At 48.2% G+C, this 21,604-nt stretch overlaps 1 protein-coding gene across 3 annotated transcripts in view; it reads left to right on the forward strand.

Moving 5' to 3' along the window:
* FAM114A1 (family with sequence similarity 114 member A1) overlaps window positions 1-21,604 on the forward strand; it is a 70,616-nt gene that overhangs the window by 41,741 nt on the left and 7,271 nt on the right. For all 3 annotated transcript variants that reach the window (XM_051842463.2, XM_051842464.2, XM_070068120.1), the window contains exons 8-12: window positions 3,375-3,498; window positions 13,567-13,658; window positions 17,845-17,994; window positions 19,078-19,217; window positions 21,501-21,573. In XM_051842463.2, the coding sequence (XP_051698423.2) occupies window positions 3,375-3,498; window positions 13,567-13,658; window positions 17,845-17,994; window positions 19,078-19,217; window positions 21,501-21,573 (579 nt within the window). The remainder of the gene's footprint in view (window positions 1-3,374; window positions 3,499-13,566; window positions 13,659-17,844; window positions 17,995-19,077; window positions 19,218-21,500; window positions 21,574-21,604) is intronic.

Genomic DNA, 21,604 nt, shown 5'->3' on the forward strand with positions numbered 1-21,604 from the left:
TTTGCTTAATGGCAAAGACACCAATTAAGGGGCTGGCGCTGTGGCTTAGTGGGTTAAGCCGCCACCTGCATCGCCGGCATCCCATATGGGCACTGGTTTGGGTCCCAGCTGTTCCATTTCTGATCTAGCTCCATACTAATGGCCTGAGAAAGCAGTGGAAGATGGCCCAAGTGCTTGGTCCCCTGCACCCATGTGGGAGACTCAGAGGAAGCTCCTGGCTCTGGGCTTCCGCCTGGCCAACTCACATATCGGAGTCCCTGATGTGGGTTTGAGGCCTGGCTCTGGCTTCTGACTCCAGCTTCCTGCTGTTGTGGCACTGGGAGGCAGCAGCAGTGGCTCAAGTGATTGGCCTTCTGCCTCCTTCCCGGGGAGCTTGGGTGACATTCCCAGCTCCCAGCTTCAGCCTCACCTCGCCCTGTGATTGTGGGCATCTGGGGGAATGACCGAGTGGATGGGAACGCTCTCAAATTAATTAATTTTTTCATTAATTAAAATGCATGACTGATCTATAATTCCTACAGTTGTAGAATTGCTCCCACAGATTCAGAATCTGCTAATCCAGTAAGGTGAGCTCCAACAAATGCAGACATTTCCTCTCCAGAGGTGGATCTGGAGCCAGGTGATATGGGGTCCGAGGTCCACTCCTCTGTCTCCGTGCTGGACAGCAGAAGGAGCCCCAGGTCCCAGAAAGCCCCACGGTCACCAGGGAAATGACCCACATGCTACAGTGGGTTGCTGAGCTGTGATGCTCTGTAGGCCGAGTGTACTGGATACACTTTTGTCTTAGGGCATTTGCAGCTTTCTGCGAGTCTATCACAGTGGAATCCCATCAGACGTTGAGGGACATCGGTACTCTCAGAATGCCCCAGGAGAGCAGGCTTCCAGCAGCACAGACCCCCACACCACCCTCCCACTGTCCCCTTCTCTTGCCTCCAGCCGACACCTCGGGGAGCCTAATGCTCACACCTCAGTGAGGTTGAACTAATACAAGTTCTGCAAACAGCCACCTGTGGACCATCTTTTGGGCCTAGGGATGGATACACGTGCCAGTGGCCTGTCCCCACCCTAAGGAGCACAGCCTGGGGAGGGGTCCCAGGCAGGCCACGGAAGGGAACCTTCAGTAGCCTGGAAAGTGATGCAGAAGGGCAAGTGTGGGCTCTAGCAGGCACGCCCCTCGGGTCTCTGTGGGCTCGCCTGTGTCCTGGTCTAGAGACAGTACTGGGTTGCAGCATCGTCTGGGGCCTGTGTCTTCTGAGCCACATCAGCGTAAGGAGAGACAGGATAGCGGGAACACACGTCGTCTCTCCCAACGTCCCATTGGCTGGAGCTCAGTCACAGGGATGGATATAGAGGAACTCTTATCATTATGATTGGTCTACGTTGACTCTAGGATGACAGTGTTAAAGAAAACCTCATCATTTTCATTGCCATGATACTCAGTCATTACAAATAGTAAACAAGAAGTTCAAAATGGCACCACACACTCCTTTCAAGGAAAAGATCTATAAGACAGACCGTCTTTGTGCCTGTGCAGGCCTATGGTTAGCACAGTGCTGAGAATATAAGCATAGAGTATTCAGCATCCCATGAATACTTTTGAGAAACGTGCAGTGAGTTATCATTGAAGTAATGATTCAGCGCCGATAGCCTTGGGATAGAGGAGTGAACCAGGAGGAAGCAACATGAGGGTTGAATGGAGGACAGTGGAGGTCAGGGCAAGGAGTGGCCAGCAGCCGCCGTGCAAGGTGCGTTTGCTTCCACCCGCTGACCGCTGCAGCTGGTGGGTCGGCTAATGGGTTCTGTGTTGACGACTCCCTGCCAAGCTTCCTCTCGGAGCCTCTGCGCCCACTGCGTTATGCAGTGGTGGTGTCCATTAGCAGCGATTAAGCAAATGATGTCCTGGCGTTCTGGACGCCCTCTCTAGTTCTCCCACTTATCCTGATGTGCCAGTCTATGGCCACAATGAATGTTAAAACATTCCAAAGAGGACTGTGGCTCCTCTGCTGACTGTCCCTCCAGAGCTAGGACCTGCAGAGTGAAAGCAAAGCACGCCTGCTTCCCAGGCGTCTGCTCTTCTCACACTGCTCTGTGCCTTTGACCTCTGGAAACACAAATTAATCTCCAGAGGCTGCCTGGCCAGCTAAACAAATATTTCTTTTTTACTGTTGCTTATTTTTTTTTTTGAGAGGCAGAGAGAGAGAGAGAGGTTGAGAGAGGGAGAGCTCCCTTCCACTGGTCCATCCCCCAAAATGCCTACAACAGCCAAGGCTGGGCCAGGCCAATGCCAGGAGCACAGAACTTGATCCAGGTCTCCCACGTGGCTGGCAGGGACCCAAGTACTTGAGTGATCACTGGTGCTTCCCAGGGTGTGCGTTAGCAGGAATCTGGAGTCACGAGCCGGAGCTGCGTGTCAACCTCAGGCACTCTGATGTGGGATATGGCATCTTTACCACTGGGCAAAATGCCCATCCCTAAATAACTGTTCAAGTGTGTGCACAGGACAGTGTCAAGGGAGGGGTTCTGAAGGCAGCAGGGAAGACGTCATCCACCTCCTCCATGAAGTCCTCCCTGCTCACCCTCTTGCCTCCTCGAGGAGAGCGACAGCTCTTCCCTGGCACCCTGGCTATACCCTCCACTCACCTCTGTCGTGGCCGTTATTGGTTGATGTAGGCCACCCTCCTCCAGCTGCAAGATCTCCAAGATGAAAAATGTGCCTGTGGAGATGCAGTTACAGATAAAACATTATCTATTCAGGTTTGCTTACATGTGGACCCACATACTATATATATATATATATATATATATATATATATATAGTACACTATATATATATATATATATATATAAATACCTATCATACATAATTTATGGAGTACCGCTGCAGGTATTTTAAGTGCATTACTGCACTTAATTCTCAAAACAACCCTATAAGGTAGATGCAATTAGCCTCCAGTTTACAGATAAAGATGCAGAGGCATCCGGAGGGTAACTGAATTAACCAAGGTCACATAGTTAATAAGTGAGGAGCTGATATGTGAGCCCCGTGTGTTTTAACCACATAGCTGCCACCACTTCTTTAGCACCTGCTGTGTGCACTTTGTGCAAGGTGCTTCATATCCATGATCTCATTTACCAAATACAAAGGATCACAATGAAGTGTCGATCTCATTTTATAAATGCGAAAACCGAGGTCTGGCAGCTTCTATAGCTTGCCCCAAGTTGCAGTTTGTAGGCAGTAAAGCCAGCATACAACCCAACGTCCCCTCCCGCCCGGCAATCACCTCGGTCCTGGGCAAACCAGGGACAGCTGTACACAGCTGTCATTAGTGGGAAGCAAAGATGACAGTTAATGCCAACCTATTTCTTTTTTTCAGGTTCAGTCATTTTTAGCATCGCTGGATGGACAGAAGCTGGAACTGGTGAAAAATGACCTCATTTCCATTAAAGACATTTTTGCAGCCAAAGAATTTGAGAATGAAGAGAATCAAGAAGAACAAGGTAAAGGAAGATTGCAAGTTAGCAAAACCATCTGCTGGCAAACAGATTGGGAAACACAGCTCTTTGAACAGGGTGCAGTTGCGGAATTCAAATGCTCCTCCCCCAGGCTTCCAGAACCGGCTGTGCACCTGCTCTTGTGGCAGGCCCCCGTCACATTGATCTCTGTCCTCTCCCTTGCTGGGTGGGAACTCCCATTGTTTCTCTGGTGTCCAGCACAGGGCCAGGCACATGTGTAGACATGCAATACATGCATGTGGCTGGATGAACAAAGCACCTGTGCCCAGTGTGCATGCATGAGCAGAGCGTGTGCTCCAGCTTCCGGTTCTCTCCACATGGAAGTTGTTTGATGTGATTAGTGTTGATGGTGGGCAAGTCTTTGTCTATGTTTTCTGTTCCTTTGATTTTAGATGTGAGGCAGTCAGGGTGTCTCAGGAAGCGCTGCACGTGCCACCTGATCAGTGCTGGTAGAAACTGCACCACTTTCCCTCCGTGCCCCAGACACGGGTTTTCAGTTTACCCATCGCTAAGGTGACCCAGGTGCACTCCTGCCACTGATTGTCCAGCCGTACAATGTCTTGACCCCAAAGAGACCCCAGAAGCTATTTTCTGAGAAGTAAGGTATCCTTAACAGAGTGGGGGAGATGCTCCGACAGTTGAGCAGGCTTAATGGTTCCTTCATGTTGTTTCGGAGTGGCTGTGGTCTGGATGCGGGTTGTCCCCTGCAGGCTCACGGGCTGACAGCTTGGTCCCCAAGGTGGTGTTATTGAGGTGGTGATACCTTTAAGAGGTGGGGCCTCATGTCACTGGGGGCACTCTTCAGAGACTGGGTTGTCACAAAACACCCCACACATTCGACCCCTCCTCCATGCAGCTCTTTCCCTTCCTGTTGCTCTGCCATCTTGCCTCCAAAACTGAGGGCGAGGTAAACCTTGCTTTAAGAAGTGCCCAGCCTCAGTAGGAACAATAATACAGAAGCAAATCATAGCACAGAACTAACATAGGAGCAGACCAGAGTGAAGCATTCGTGATACATGGTGGTGGTGGGGGGTGGTTTCTCACTGATGCCATAACCAAGCACCACGCCAGTTGTTTTGCGTATGTACGTTATGCTGCAAGGCTCAGCAACTAGACACAAGACGAGGGCCATCTCAGAGGGTTCATTACAGATACTCTGGCTACTGTCCTGCTGGATGGCCTCCAAGTCACATTGATCCGCCCCGGGGCTGCATGTCCAGGATGGCTGTTGTGATTAGATAAGATTAGATAGCTGGTGCCGCGGCTCACTAGGCTAATCCTCCGCCTAGCGGCGCCGGCACACCGGGTTCTAGTCCCAGTCGGGGCGCCGGATTCTTTCCCGCTTGCCCCTCTTCCAGGCCAGCTCTCTGCTGTGGCCCGGGAGTGCAGTGGAGGATGGCCCAAGTACTTGGGCCCTGCGCCCCATGGGAGACCAGGATAAGTACCTGGCTTCTGCCATTGGATCAGCGCGGTGCGCCGGCCACTGCGGCCATTGTAGGGTGAACCAACGGCAAAGGAAGACCTTTCTCTCTGTCTCTCTCTCTCACTGTCCACTCTGCCTGTCAAAAAATAAAAAAAGATAAGATTAGATAAAGTGTGTGAAACAGGGATCACAGTGTTAGGTGGGAGTAAAGTTGCAGTACATTGCTTAGGATTGTCACCACACAGTGGAGCCATAATGCACTCTCTGGAATGACATCTGGTCTCTGGAAGTGTTCATGAGAGAGAGAGAGAGAGACAGAGAGAAAGGTCTTCCTTTATCTGTTGGTTCACCCCCCAAGTGGCTGCCATGGCTGGTGTGCTGTGGCCGGCACGCTGCACTGATCCGAAGCCAAGAGCCAGGTGCTTCCTCCTGGTCTCCCATGGGGTGCAGGGCCCAAGCACTTGGGCCATCCTCCACTGCACTCCCTGGCCACAGCAGAGAGCTGGCCTGGAAGAGGGGCAACTGGGACAGAATCCGGCGCCCCAACCGGGACTAGAACCTGGGGTGCTGGTGCCGCAGGCGAAGGATTAGTCAAGTGAGCCGCGGCGCCGGCCATGAACTGTCCTTTAAACACCAAGTCTTCTGGAGCCCCGCAAGCTGACCTTACCTGTCGTCAGCCTAATGAGAATACGAATAATGCAAAATACAAGAATCAAGTGTACGGAAACTTTAGAAGGAGGATGGATTGGCTCCCTTTTTCACTACTTTCACTGAATACCTGAGGCTGGGTGAGTTTTAAAGAAAAGAGGTTTCTTGGCTGGCGCCGTGGCTCACTAGGCTAATCCTCCACCTTGCAGTGCCGGCACACCAGGTTCTAGTCCCGGTCGGGGCACCAGATTCTGTCCCAGCTGCCCCTCTTCCAGGCTGGCTCTCTGCTGTGGCCAGGGAGTGCAGTGGAGGATGGCCCAGGTGCTTGGGCCCTGCACCCCATGGGAGACCAGGAGAAGCACCTGGCTCCTGAAAAAAAAAAAAAAAAGAGGTTTCTTTTGGCTCAGGATTCTGGAGGTACAAGGTCTGGGGGCCACATCTGGGGGTGGTCTTCTTGCTGGCAGAGGCAAGGCTGTGCAGGGGTCACGTGGCAAGAGACAGGATGCATGTGCAAGTGTCTGTGTGTATATATGTGTGTGTGTGTGTATATGTGTAAGTATGTGAGTGCATGTGTTTATGTATGTGTGTATTGTGTGAGTACGTGTGTGTGTCTGTCTGTCTGTCTGGGCTCTCCCTCTTGAGATCAAGCCACCAGGATTCCATCATTGAGGTTCAACCTATTGTACTTATCTAAGGTTAATCACCATCCAAGGTGGTTTAGTTGGATTGAATTTCCACCCTCTTTATTCTTCACAGTGGGGATTAAATTCCAGTACCTGAAGCCCTGGGAAACACTCAAGCCATATCCAGGAGCCAAAGCACTTGCGCCATCTTTGGCTGCTTTCCCAGGTTCTTTAGCAGAGAGCTGGATCGGATCAGAAGCAGAGCAGCTGGAACTGGAACAGGTGCTCATGTGGGATGCTGGTGCCACAGGTGCAGCTTAACCCTCTGCACCACATCGCCAGCCCCCACAGGCTATTCCTCTTGAAGCTTGATGATTGATACCTCAGGAGGACCTTGATCTTGTTGGGGGTGTCACTCTTTTTTTTTTTTTTTTTGACAGGCAGAGTGGACAGTGAGAGAGAGACAGAGAGAAAGATCTTCCTTTTGCCGTTGGTTCACCCTCCAGTGGTCGCCGTGGCTGGCGTGCTGCGGCTGGCGTGCTGCGGCTGGCGTGCTGCGGCCGGCGCACCACACTGATCTGATGGCAGGAGCCAGGTGCTTCTCCTGGTCTCTCATGGGGTGCAGGGCCCAAGCACTTGGGCCATCCTCCACTGCACTCCCAGGCCACAGCAGAGAGCTGGCCTGGAAGAGGGGCAAGCGGGAAAGAATCCGGCGCCCCGACCGGGACTAGAACCCGGTGTGCCGGTGCCACAAGGCGGAGGATTAGCCTATTGAGCCGCGACCCCGGCTAGGGGGTGTCACTCTTTAGAAAGGAAGAAACCAAGATCCTCACTCCTTCTAACACCGGAGTGTGGGGTTGCCAGTGCCAGTGAAAGTGGCAGTGCCTCCTCAGCGGATGCTCTTCCTAGGAGCGGAGATTTGCTTCCATTCTGTTAGAGAGAAAATGTTACTGCTTCCATGTGTGCCGGTCTCAGTGCAGAGCTGCTGTAAATTGAGATTTTTGAGTGCGACACACAGAAGTGGAAGTGCTCAACAGCATGGTTTCAGAAATGATAGCTTTATCTCTGCTTAAGTGACAAAATCCCATTATCTCCTACAATAGATTCATTTTCCCAAAGGGCATCTCTAGATTATCAAAGCACTGTTAATTTTAATGGACTTAATTTAATAAATAGGTGTCAGTCAAACACTTGCTGCAGAGCTGGGAGGACTGGATAGAGGCGTTGCCATTAGATCAGTTCTGTTAGGATACAGCATTGCAGCTCCAGGAGGGCTAAGGGCACTTCCCAAAAGCAGTAGGGCGGAATCCTCCCAGGGGGGTAAGCAGAGAATCCAGGAGAAAATTCTGGGAGAAACCAGAGCTTTTCATCAGACTTTTTCCCTGTAAGCCCTTACATCCCCGAAAGCCTCTTAACAACTAAATAATTTATTTGGTAGTCTCAGAAAATATAATAAACTGTCGATTTTAGATGAGTTTAATATTGAACTCCTGTGCATTTAATAATGTAAGCTAATGATTTGCATGTTTGTCTTTCCAGCAGAGTGTAATTTTATCACACTGCCCTGGGTCGCTAATTTAGTGTATCAATGGCGAAGAGATTTTTGAAAGGCCATTTTCTCTTTTTATTGCCTTCTGGGAGATCTTGGTGGTGAGAATAGACCAGGCAATGTAGCAATCGGTGTGCTTTCTCCCAACATGTGTTTGTTGTCCTCTATTTCCATTTTTCTTGTGTTCTTCTCCCATAAAAGTGACTGGTCTGTGCTTTATGAAATTCATGCACATTTCAAAGCTGCGGCTCCCCAGGGCCTGGTGTCCGAAGGCAGTGTGATCTCGTCCCCAGTGTGTGTCATCTTCCCGTGTGCATCCGTGCAGCACGCATGGCAGTGTGTGAGCATAAGACACATTCACTAGGCGCCTCTGTATATTGCGGGCCTTGGTCTTTGTAATGGCTCAAAAGAGGGTATGGGCAGGGTTTATTTTCCTTCATTTGCAAGGGAGGAAATGGAACTGGGAGTGTGGGTCCAGGGGCTTTGGGACCTACTCCTCCCAAGTCCAGCACCAGGACTCTCTCTGCCTACACTGCCTCATTCAGGGAGTTTGGAGATAAAACCCAGGTGTGCCCCTGTCCGTCTCTTGGCCTACCTCTTGCTTTCTCTCTCTCTGGGACTGAGTAGGTCCATCTCTCTCTTGGTGTGGCTAGTGCATTCTCATTCATGAAGGCCGTGTTCAGACATCACCTCCTCCAAGAAGCCCTCTTAACACACCCCTGAGAACTGAATTACGTGCTACAGAAGCCACTCAACCTCTTAGGGTTAAAATGATCAGCTTCTTGCAGATTCGTCATGACAAAGACGGCTGCCCACCCCTGCCCGGCCCTGCAGCAGCCACACTGGCCTCCTGGCTGTCCCCTGCACTGGCCACACTCCCTGCTGGCCTGTGCCCTCACTGTGCTGCTGCCCGAGGGTTCTTCCTACAGGTGTCTGTGGCTCATTGCTGTCCTCCCCCAGCTCATCGCTCAGATGTCGTTCCTCTTTAGTCCCTGCACCTGCTATAGCAAAATACCAGGGACCATCTCACTCACAAACAGCAGAAACTCATTTCTCATGGTTCTGGAGGTGGGGAAGCCCCAGATCAACATGCTGGCAGACCCTGTGCGTGGTCAGGGCCCTTGCTCTCTTGAACATGGACTTCATGTTCCTGCCGTGTCTTCACAGGGTGGAAGAGGACAGCCTACTGTCTGGACTCTTTTCTATAAAGGCACTAATCCTATTCGTGAGGGCTCCACCCCCTGACCTAATCTCATTTTAGGGGTTAGGTTTTGTTTTTGTTTGTTCTTACCTATAAAACTTTTATTTAAGGTATACAAACTTCCTGCATTTCACATATACAAATTTAGGGCCAGCGCCGTGGCTCAGTAGGCTAATCCTCCGCCTTGCGGCGCCGGCACACCAGGTTCTAGTCCCGGTCGGGGCGCCAGATTCTGTCCCGATTGCCCCTCTTCCAGGCCAGCTCTCTGCTGTGGCTAGGGAGTGCAGTGGAGGATGGCCCAGGTGCTTGGGCCCTGCACCCCATGGGAGACCAGGAGAAGTACCTGGCTCCTGCCATCAGATGAGCGCGGTACGCCGGCCGCAGCATGCCGGCCGCAGCGGCCATTGGAGGGTGAACCAACGGCAAAGGAAGATCTTTCTCTCTGTCTCTCTCTCTCACTGTCCACTCTGCCTGTCAAAAAAAAAAAAAAATTTAGAAGCAAAGTGATTCTCCCCACTCTACCCTCCCTCCTGCATTTCCATATAAATTTCAGCATCACTTTTTTCTAGATCTGAGAAGATGTCCTTGGTATTTTGATTTGAATCACATTGAATCTGTAAATTGCTTTCAGTAGTATGGACATTTCAATAATATTGCTTCTTCCAATCCATGAACTTGGAAGATTTTTTCCATTTTCTTGTGTCTTCTATTTCTTTCTTCAATGTTTTGTAATTTTCATCGTAGATCTTTGACATCCTTGGTTAAATTTATTGCAAGGTATTTAATTTTTTGTAGCTATTGTGAATGGGATTGATCTTAGAAGTTCTTTCTCAACCAAGGCATTGTCTGTGTATTCAAAGTCTATTGATTTTTTTTTTTTTTTTGACAGGCAGAGTGGACAGTGAGAGAGAGAGAGACAGAGAGAAAGGTCTTCCTTTGCCGTTGGTTCACCCTCCAATGGCCGCCGCGGCCAGCGCACTGCGGCCGGCGCACCGCGCTGATCCGATGGCAGGAGCCAGGAGCCAGGTGCTTTTCCTGGTCTCCCCTGGGGTGCAGGGCCCAAGCACCTGGGCCATCCTCCACTGCACTCCCTGGCCACAGCAGAGAGCTGGCCTGGAAGAGGGGCAACCGGGACAGAATCCAGCGCCCCGACCGGGACTAGAACCTGGTGTGCCGGCGCCGCTAGGTGGAGGATTAGCCTAGTGAGTGCGTTAATTTTATATCCTGCCACTTTACCAAACTCTTTTATGAGTTCCAATAGTCTCTTAGTGAGTCTTTTGGATCCCCTATAGACAGAATCATGTCATCTGCAAATAGAGATAGTTTGACTTCCTCCTTCCCAATTTGCATCCCTTTTGTTGCTTTTTCTTGCCTAATGGCTCTGGCTATAACTTCCAGGACTCCATTGAATAGTAATGGTGAGAGTGAACATCCTTGTCTGATTCTGGATTTTAGTGGGAATGCTTCCAACTTTTCCTCATTCAATAAGATGCTGGTCATGGGTTTGTCATAAATTGCCTTGATTGTGTTAAGGAATGTTTCTTCTTTACCCAGTTTCCTTAAGGTTTTCATCATGAAAGGATGTTGTATTTTATCAAATGCTTTTTCTGCATTTAGTGAGATAATCATGTGTATTTTGTTCTTCAATTTGTTAATGTGATGTATTACATTTATTGACTTGTGAATGTTGAACCATCCCTGCATACCAGGAGTAAATCTTACTTGGTCTGGGTAAACATCTTTCTGATATGTTGTTGGATTCGATTGGTTAGTATTTTGTTGAGAATTTTGCAGGTATGTTTATCAGGGAAATTAGTCTGTAGCTCTTTCTTGTTGTATTGTTTTCTGGTTTAGGAATTAAAGTGATGCTGATTTCATAGAAGGAGTTAAGAAGGATTCTTTTCCTTTTAATTTTTTTGAATTGCTTGAGAAAAATTGCAGTTAGTTCTTCTTTAAATGTCTGGTAGAATTTAACAGTGAAGCCACCTGGTCCTGGGCTTTTCTTTGTTGGGAGGGTCTCTATTACTGATTCAGTCTCCATCTTGGTTTTGGTCTATTTAGGTTTTCTATGTCTCCATGGCTCAATTTTGGTAGATTGTATGTGTCCAGGAATTTGTCCATTTCTCCCGGGTTTCCCAATTTGTTGGCATACAGCTCTTTGTAGTAATTCCTGATGATTCTTTTTATTTCTGTGGTATCTGTGTTACATTGCCTTTTTCATTTCTGATTTTGTTTTATTTTTGGTTAGTTGGGCCAATGGTGTGTCAGTTTTGTTTATTTTTTCAAAAAACTAGCTCTTCATTTTGTTAATATTTTGTATTTTTTTGTTTCAATTTTGCTTATTTCTTTTCTACTACGAATTTTAGGTTTGGTTTGTTGTTGTTTTTCTAGGTGCTTGAGATACATTGACAGCTAATTTTTGGTGCCTTTCTAATTTCTTGATGGAGGCGCCAATTGCTATAAACATCCCCCTTAACACTGAATTTGTGGTATACCATAAGTTTTTTTATTTGAGAGGTAGAGTTACAGACAGTGAAAGGGAGAGATAGAAAGGTATTCCGCCCGCTGGTTCACTCTCCAAATGGCCACAATGGCCAGAGCTGCGCCAATCCAAAGCCAGGAGCCAGGTGCTTCTTCTGGGTCTCCCACACAGGTGCAGGGGTCCAAGGACTTGGACCATATTCTACCACTTTCCCGGGCCACAGCAGAGAGCTGGACGGGAAGAGGAGCAACCGGGACTAGAACCCGGCACCCATATGGGATGCTGGTGCTGCAGGCGGAGGATTAACCTAGTGTGCTACAGTGCCGGCCCCAATATCCCATAAGTTTTGATATGTTGTATTGTCATCTTGATTCATTTCCAGAAATTTTTTTGATTTCTTCTGTGACCCACTGTTCATTCAGGAGCATGTTGTTCAGTCTCCAGGTGTTTGCAGATGTTCTAGAGAGCTATTGATCTATCGCCTTCATGAGAAAACATATCTGATAGGCAGTCATCCACTGCTCTAAGCCAAATGTTTTGAACAAAGGCCTGGCTATCTTGCAGAGTGGCTGGTTGACCATTTTCGTGTTGGGTAAAAGCGTGTCTACACCCGCCTCAGGGTCTTCACTCAGCTTGGTCCTCTCAGAAGGTGCTGCCTTCCCGGCTGGCCTGAGCAAAGTCTAGTGTGAGATGGTCATCAGGCCAGATTAAAGGTGGTTGTACTCTCTCTGAAACTGGTAGTAAACACATTGTGGAATCCATTGTTTAGCACGTAGCAGATACACAGCAGAGAAATAAGAGGGGAAGGAGGCCGGTGCCGCGGCTCACTAGGCTAATCCTCCGCCTTGCGGCGCCGGCACACCGGGTTCTAGTCCCGGTTGGGGCGCCAGATTCTGTCCCGGTTGCCCCTCTTCCAGGCCAGCTCTCTGGTGTGGCCAGGGAATGCAGTGGAGGATGGCCCAAGTGCTTGGGCCCTGCACCCCATGGGAGACCAGGATAAGTACCTGGCTCCTGCCATCGGATCAGCGCGGTACGCCGGCTGTGGCGGCCATTGGAGGGTGAACCAACGGCAAAGAAGACCTTTCTCTCTGTTTCTCTCTCTCACTGTCCACTCTGCCTGTCAAAAAAATAAATAAATAAATAAATAAGAGGGGAAGGTGCAGGCACGGTGGTATAGCAGGTAAAGCCTCCCATATGGGCGCCAGTTCAAGTCCCAGCTGCTCCTCTTCCAATCCAGCTCTCTGGTATTGACTTGGGAAAGCAGTAGAAAATGGCCCAAATCCTAGGGCCCCTGCACCTGCGTGGGAGACCCAGAAGAAGCTCCTGACTCCTGGCTTTGGATCAGCCCAGCTGGATGGAAGACCTTTCTCCTCTGTCTCTCCCTCTCTCTGTCTATAACTCTACCTCTCAACTAACTAACTAACTAAATAAATCCCTTTTTAAAAAATAAATAATATGGGAGCTTTTGGAGCTGGATTTTAGTTAATTGATTTTTGTTTTATGACAAATCAGCGCATTTGGGATAATGTTTATTGTTCAGTTCAATCCATGATTGTTTGTTGGGTCCTTTACCTAATCAGTGAGTTCTTCAGTGAGTGCCCATGTTAGGGCCCATAAATGAGGTCTGCAGCGCTGTGTTCCGTGCTCTGGACTTGGGAGTGAGCACAACAGGTACCATCTGTCAGGGAAGGCACACGCCCCAGAGACGCATCCTGCTCGCTCAGCACTGGGGCTCCCAGGTATCACTGGGGTTGCACTGCTGAGCGTAGCACTGCTGTGTGCCACACGTGCGCGGTGCGTCCCAGGTCTCTCTTCATCCATTTATTCCTTCAGTCGTTCTCTTAACAAACCACTGTCGACCATTGATGGCTTTGAGCGAGACACACAAGGGCCTTTCTAGCCCCACCCCCATCCGGCCCCCTAGACCACACTGGAGCTGACCTGGCTGAGCCCTTCAGCTGGCCAGGCCCACGGCCCCACTTCCAAGGTCAGCGCAGTCACACCCCTTGTCTGCCCATGGCCTCCCTCTGCCCACCCTGCCGGCAGGCTGGAACGTGCAGGGAGCTGCCACAGCCCTCAGGGTGAACAAGGAGCTCGTCTCTCACGTCCCTTCTGTTCCATTTCCAGGTGCAGAAGAAAAGGGAGAGGAATTTGCTAGCATGCTCACAGAGCTGCTCTTTGAATTGCATGTCGCGGCCACACCTGACAAACTTAATAAGGTCAGCACATCTGCTTCTGAGAGAACGTGTGTGTGTGTGTGTGTCCGCGTGTGTGCGTGTGCGCGCGTGCATGTTCAAGGGTCTCAGTCGGAAAGTCCCAGAGATCTACCGGAAACAGAAAAACTGAGGCCCATGTGGCACAGTGAGGCCAGAAGAATTTGGGGGTCCATCATGAAGTCCATCAGTGGGGGCTTTGTGATGAAATTGATGGGAGTATATGCTGGGCCGTGGCGTGAGACCCACATTTGCACTGCGTTTTTCTTTTTTTAAAGATTTCATTTATTTATTTGAGAGGAGAGTTACAAATAGTGAGAGAGAGAGACAGAGAGAAGTGTCTTCCTTCTGTTGGTTCACTCCCCAAATGGCTGCAATGGCTGGAGCTGTGCCAATCCAAAGCAAGGAGCCAGGAGATTCTTCCGGGTCTCCCATGTGGGTGCAGGGGCCCTAGGACTTGGGCCATCTTCTACTGCTTTCCCAGGCCACAGCAGGGAGCTGGATCAGAAGTGGAGCAGCCAGGTCTTGAACTGGCACCTTATGGGATGCTGGCACTACAGGCGGTGGCTTAACCCTCTAGGCCACAGCACCAGCCCCTGCACTGCATCTTGGTAGTGACCTTGTGACCTTGAACAAGTCTGCTACCCTCTGCAGGTGAGAGGAACAGCTCAGTACTTGGTCGCATAGCAGGGGAGCATCTTCAGGATAGGGGAGGGAGGAGGGGCCTTGGAAACACCAAGGGACTTTTTCAAAGTCCAGCCCCTCCCCCCTTAAAGAGACAGGCAGGGTTAGGCAGCAGGAGGCCCATCAGCCAGGTGAACTGCAGGACCTCTGCCAGCGGGACCGCTGCTGCTGTGTCTGGAGAACATCCCAGCTCTAGCAGTGGGCGGCGCACCTAACGCTGCGGTAGGCTCTGTAGGTCAGGATAAAGGCCGGCTGTGAAGTGTCTTAGGAAGCCGCTGATCGTTAATTACTTAAAGCTGTGTGATATTTTCCCACGTTCTCCCTCTCCTCCGCCTCCCTGCTTTCTAGAAGGGCGGCCCACACAGACACTCACTCATCAAGGTGGCTGGAGAAGGGCAGAGTGAGGCAGCAGGGTGGCAGGATGAGTAATTTCTTTATCTCCTACAGGGGTCACTGATTCCAGCAGGTCGGTGACTTGAACACAGCAGGAAATTACCTCATTCATCTGCCTGCGGCACCTGCCATGCTCAGAGGGGGCGGGTGGTGGCTCCAAGGTTGCACTGGCTTATTTACCTGAACGGGGTAAACCTTTGTCCCTGAAAGAGGAAACACCAAGGACATTTCTGTTGGTTTCTTTCTTCCCCAAATGTGCTTGCTGATAGCTTGGCATTCTACACTCTGAGGCATTAAACTTGGACATCTGAGCTTTAAGGGGAGAAGGCACGGTAGCATAACCTCAGAAACAATAGTACTGAGGCAAACAGCTTCAACTGTCATGATAAAATGTGGGTCAACCTGTCCTTTCTACATTAACAGATAGCAGGTAGGCAAAATGGTTTCTGCTCCTGTGGTTTAGCCATGATTTTTTAAAAAAAGACTTATTTATGTATTTATTTTAAAGGCAGAATTACAGAGAGGCAGAAGCAAGGAAAGAGAGGTCTTCTATCCACTGGTTCACTCCCCAGATGGCCGCAATGGCCGGAGCTGTGCTGATCCGAAGCCAGGAGCCAGGAGCTTCTTCCGGTCTCCCACACGAGTACAGGGGCCTGAGGACTTGGGCCATCCTCTACTGCTTTCCCAGGCCATAGCAGAGAGCTGGATCGGAAGTAAGGCAGCTGGGACTCGAACCAGCACCCATATGGGATGCCAGCACTGCAGGTGGTGGCTTTTACCCACTATGCCACAGTACCAGCCCCTAACCATGATTTTTAAGGCCATGGGTTGCTTAAACAGAGCTCATGTGAAGTTAAGCTCATCTGGGGCAGGGGCTTAGCCTATCAGTTAAGATGCCCGCATCCTACGTTGGGGTGCCTGGACTCCAGCTTCCTGCCGGTGCAGACCCTGGGAGGCAGCAGTGATGGCACCAGTGACCGGGTTCCTGCCACCCACAAGGGAGACCTGGCTCAAGCACCCGGCTCTGGCCATTGCAGACGTGTGAACCAGTGCATGGGAGTGTGCTCTTTCTCTCTCTGTCCCTCTGCCTCTCAAATACATAAGTGAATAGAATTAAATAATTTTAAAGGCATCACAGAGCAGCTTCAGGTCTTCCCAGAGCTCATGTGTGAGGCAGGAGGAGCAGAACCATCTCCTCTGCCCAGCGTGATGTGTGATTGGGCTCAAGAAGCATTAAGAGGGCCGGCGCTGTGGCTCACTAGGCTAATCCTCCGCCTTGCGGCGCCGGCACACCGGGTTCTAGTCCCAGTCGGGACACCAGATTCTGTCCCAGTTGCCCCTCTTCCAGGCCAACTCTCTGCTGTGGCCCGGGAGTTGCACCCCATGGGAGACTAGGAGAAGTACCTGGCTCCTGCCTTCGGATCAGCGCAGTGCGCCAACCGCAGCACGCCAGCCACGGCGGCCATTGGAGGGTGAACCAACGGCAAAGGAAGACCTTTCTCTCTGTCTCTCTCTCTCACTATCCACTCTGCCTGTCAAAAAAATTTTTTTTAATTTATTAAAAAAAAGAAGTATTAAGATCTTCCTGAGACCTGTCAGATGAGAAAATGCTTTAGCCATGGCCTTGGCTAAGTTTCTAACCTGTGTAGAAAAAAGAGTGTTTTTCTTTGATAGTTGGTCGTGGAAAGTGAGAGATATACTACAGATCTTTCTCTGAATATCAGTTTTAAATGCTGCTGTAAAAGTCCTGGCATGAGCATTTGGCTTAGCAGTTAAGATACCATTTGGGACACCCACATCCCTTACCAGAGTGCCTGGGTTCAAGCCCCAGCTCTGTTCCTAATTCCAGGGTCCTGCTAATGTGTACTCTGGGAAGCAGCAGTGATGACTCAAGTAGTTGGGTCCTTGCCACTTACCTGGGAGACCTGGATTGAGTTCCCAGCTTCAGCCTGGCCCAGCCCTGGCTGTTGTGGGCAATTGAGGAGTGAACTAGCAGTAAGAGATCTTTCTTTTGAGTGTCTATCACTCTGCCTTTCAAATAAATAAGTAAATTATTTTTTGAAAAGGTTTATTTATTTATTTGAAAGAATTACAGAGGGAGAGGGGGAGATGGGGGAGGAGAAGGAGAGAGAGAGAGAGAGCACTTCCATCCACTGGCTCCATCCCCAGGTGGCCACAATGGCCAGCACTGGGCAGGCCAAAGCCAAGAACTTCATCTGGGTCTCCAGTGTGAATGGCAAGGGTCCAAGTACTTGGGCCATCTTCTGTTGCTTTTCCCAGGCTGTTAGCAGGGAGCTAAATTGGAAGTGGAGCAGCTGGGACAGGAACAAGTACCCATATGGAATGCTGGGTTTGCAGGCAGAATGGCTTTACCTGCTACACCACAACACAGGCCCCAAGAAATGATTTTTTGAAGCCTCCAGCTTCTGTGGTGCTCGCTCCAGACTTTTCTTCTGTATATATTTACCAGAAAATAATAACAAGGTTATCTCCTAAGAGGGTTAAGGGCCCCAACATTTTTTTAAAAAATGTTTATTTATTTATATTCATCTACTTGAAAGGCAGAGTAACAGGGGGGAAGGGGAAGAGAGAGAGGATTTTCTTCCATCTGCTGAGTCACTCCCCAGATGCCCATAACAGGCAGGGCTGTGCCAGGCTGAAGAAGCCAGGAGGCCGGAACTCCATCTCCATCTCCCACGTGGGTGACAGAACCCAAATACTTAGGCATCATCTGTTGCCTCCCAGGATGTATGTAGCATAAAGCTGGATTGTTCTGAGTGCATGGGAGCAGGGGCCCGAGGACTTGGGCCATCTCCTACTGCTTTCCCAGACCATAGCAGAGAGCTGGATCGGAAGTGAGGCAGCCGGGACTTGAACCAGCGCCCATATGGATTGGAAGCAGAGGTGCAAGGATTTGGGCCAGCATTCTGATATGGGATGTCCTTGTCCCACACGGCAGCTTAACCTGCTGCGCCACAACACCCACCCCAGCCCCTGCTACTCCTTAAACACAGAGACCCACTCTTGAAAGCGAGAGCACCTTCATTCTAGTTGTAGGGCTGGAAAATCCTTGATTTCCAGCACTGCATGATAAATGCATGTTTTTTGGTTGTAGGCCATGAAGAAAGCTCATGACTGGGTGGAAGAAGGACAAACGCCAGTGTCAGTAGATGTGGCCAAAGAGTCAGAGGCCGAGACCAAGGAGGAGAAGCCTGGAGACCCTCAAGAAGTCGAACAGGAAGAAAAGAGATCCAAGACAGTAGAGGTAAGTTTATGCTAGGCTGTCCACTCCAGGGCAGTAATATTATGCTATACACATAGGAATGTAATAAGCACTGAAAGTTCTATATGCCAGGATCAGTCTTGGTGTAGCATAGAGTTTGTTGCTTTTCTCTATAGCCTTACAATTATTATTTAAAGGGGAAAAGATCTTTAACAACCGAGTTGACTTACCTCTAGAGTAGAACTCCACCTTGTATGTAAATATGTTACTATAAAATGTCTTTATGCTCCATAACTAATAGGGTATTTGAAGCTTTTTGAAAAATTTCATTGCTGCAGTTCATAGTCTGTAGTTTAATACATTTCTGGGTGCATAGTTTATATCTTGCCTGTGTTCAAAAGGGAAGTTTGTGGAACAGGTGTTTAGCCTAGTGGTTAAGATGTCTCTTGGACAGCCATGACCCATGTTGGAGGTCCTGGGTTTGAGTTCTGATGCAGCTCCCAGTCGCAGCTTCCTGCTAACATGCACCCTGGAAGGCAGCAAGCGATGGCTCAAATCCTTATGTCCTTACCGCCCATGTGAAAGACCCAGACTGAGCTCCTGACTTCTGAGTGGCATTGGCAGGCATTTGGGGAAGTGAACAGATAGATGGGAGAGCTCTGTCTCTCTCTGTCTCTATGCCTTTCACATACATAAATCAATAATCTTATAAAAATTAATTTGCAAAGGAGATTGCAGTAGTGTCACCCTATGTTGAATTTTAGTTTTTAAAAAATAGTTTTAGATCAGATCACTCTAAGGAGAAACGTCCCTTGAGATTGGTTCACTCAGCCTGCCTTGCGCACAGCCTCTGTCACACCTGCCTGTAGTATGGCCAGCATCACTCTGAGTCCTTGGAGTGCAGCTGGGAGCAGCCTTGCCCCATCCCTGGGGACCCAGTGGCACTTCTATTTCATGACAGCATTCCACTAAGGGAAGCCTGAAATGCGTCCATCACCTTTCGGGTAAACTTTGTTACACTTGATGTTTTCTTGAAGAGTTGTGTTTTTGCTTTTATGTCACAGGGTTTTAAAGAGAAAGCATTGGTTCAGTGAATAATTTCTTACTTGCACTTGTTTATTCCAGGAAGTGTACATGTTGTCCATTGAAAGCCTGGCAGAAGTTACAGCACGCTGCATTGAACAGCTTCATAAAGTAGCAGAATTAATTCTTCATGGGCAAGAAGAAGAAAAATCAGCTCAGGACCAAGCAAAAGTTCTGATAAAGTAACTGCTCTTTTTATTCCTATTTTTCCAACTGAAATATGAATAAATATATATATGTGCCATTCAGCTGTTTCACATGCATATACACCCTAGGCTACTAAAGATTCAGATTTCAAGTCAACTAATGCGTTTGTTCTATGGTCACTTTAAGAAATAAGGACCCCCTTAAGAAAGGCATTATGTTAACAAAAAGAAGAAAAACTAACTAGACATTCTAGGAATTATTTATGAAGAGATCTAAAGGAAGATATACTAAATGATTTACAGCTAGGAAATGTTTATTTTAGTAGATTGAAGTCTTAGAAGTACAGAACTGTGAGGGTAATTATATTTTCAACATACCACAGGAAGGAAGGGAGGACACTATAATGTAACTTCTCAGCTAGCCTCGCAGAAATAGACAGACTGCATTGTGCCTCAGACTCGGACCAGCTCTGCGTGCTCTGACCTCCACCGTTGATGGTCTCTGCTGTAGGCTGGTTTACGGTGGATGGTGGGTGTGCTATAATACATTATGTGTTGTATTCTTCCATGATTAGCAGCTATTTTATTAGTTCATCTAGTGAAATTAAAACATGTATAAGTGTACGTAGATTTACATATCTGTATATATATGTGAAAATAATTGGTATGGAGTATTCATGAAAATAGCAGGTATGTGGCTAAAAATGAACCATCAACTTTGATGCATGTGATTATATATTGTGAAAATTAACACAGATCCAATACTCACTCATTATTATAAAGGTTTGGGAGCCAAAATAAGAGCACCCCGAAAATATGTGGGGACACACATAGCTCGGTACTTTCACACCCTATGCCAGCTAACAGTCTTTGCTTATTTCTGCATTGGCATTGTAGGCTAGGGAGTAAATTTTTAGTTGAAGGACTTTCCAAAATGTCAATATCAGTGTCTTCGTTTGGTGGTATTTTCTTCATTTGTAAAGATTTGTCATCTAGTTTGGATTTTCAAATCTTAACATGTAAAAATCAAAGAGGTTATAAGAACCACATTAATTTCTTCCCTTACTATTCCTATAGGGGATATGCACTTACCTCAGTGTGTAGAAGGAGGAGACAAGGACAAAATAGGAAAAGTTTAAAATATTGAGGACAACACCTCGGTCTTGTTGAATCTTTGCAGTTCTGAATTGAATGAGGAGGGCTGAAGTTGAGACATTCATTGGCGTTCTTAGCTCCATTCTGGTTGCCAGCCTGATTACCCCCGTGTTACCAAGCTGCACCCAACCCTTATTTCTCTGTACCATAAGTGCTGTTCTACCCACCTGCCCAGGATGTAGAGAGAATGTCTCTGGTGTCTCCTGACCTTGATCCTTTCTGCAAACAGGTTTTGAATGGATGGGTGGATGGATTTAGCTCATCAAATTCTGCATGCATGAGTTAGACAGGGCATATATTTGATAAAACTTACCTCTCTGACTTCACTTTTAACATATAAGATCCTTAACTTGGCTTATTTTTTCTCTAATAGCATTTTAATCACTATTCATAAAAGTCATGTAAACATATTGCTACAAAAAAAACAGACAATACCCATATTGTTAGGTAATTAGATTGTTCTTAATTTCTGTCATCATCCATAATGTTAGGATAGCGTTGTTTTGGTTTAATATCTGTGTCCATCTTGCATTATTTTCTTGAGGGTAAAGTCCTAGAAATGGATTGGCTAGAATAAACTTGGAATTTTGGTATGTCTTAAAAAATATTCTCCAGGATCTTTGAGGCATCTAATAAATACATGGTCCAAATATTAAGAGAGAGCTGAGTTTCCTCCTACTTCTGCTGGTCACTGCTCCTGTCCTAAGCAGGCTCCTGGATCATCTTAAGGTTTCTTCATTTATATACAATGAAAATGATACTATTACCTGTAAGGTCATTGTGAGGATTAAAGGTAACTAAGCATACAGAAGTACTTAACACAGGGCCTTAGCAAATGTTTATTATTATTTCACAATGACCAAAAAGCTGGGGACGAGCCAGCTGGCAAAGGTTTGTGCCCCCTCTCAACGTGGAACTCAAGCCTGGTGTGTTTCTGTAGCCTGTTTTGATTCTCCAAAGATGTCAAATGAGTGAGATGATTATGCCTTCATTAAGTCTGGAGAGTAGACCTTGTTGAGATTCAGCTTACTGAATCCTGGATTATGATGGATCAAAGCCGTCCATAGCACACCTTCCCGCTGTGAGCTGGCCTTTGAACTGGAATGCTGTGTGCAGACAGTTAAACTCTTTGACATCACAGCCTCTTCTTTCCCCTTATTTCAGGTTGACTACTGCAATGTGCAAAGAAGTGGCCTCCTTATCAAAGAAGTTTACGAATTCCTTAACCACTGTTGGGGTAAGATTCCAGTAGTGAGCCCTTTAGTCAC

The sequence above is a fragment of the Oryctolagus cuniculus genome, chromosome 2 (genome assembly GCF_964237555.1).
Source record: "Oryctolagus cuniculus chromosome 2, mOryCun1.1, whole genome shotgun sequence".
NCBI classification, from domain to species: domain Eukaryota; kingdom Metazoa; phylum Chordata; class Mammalia; order Lagomorpha; family Leporidae; genus Oryctolagus; species Oryctolagus cuniculus.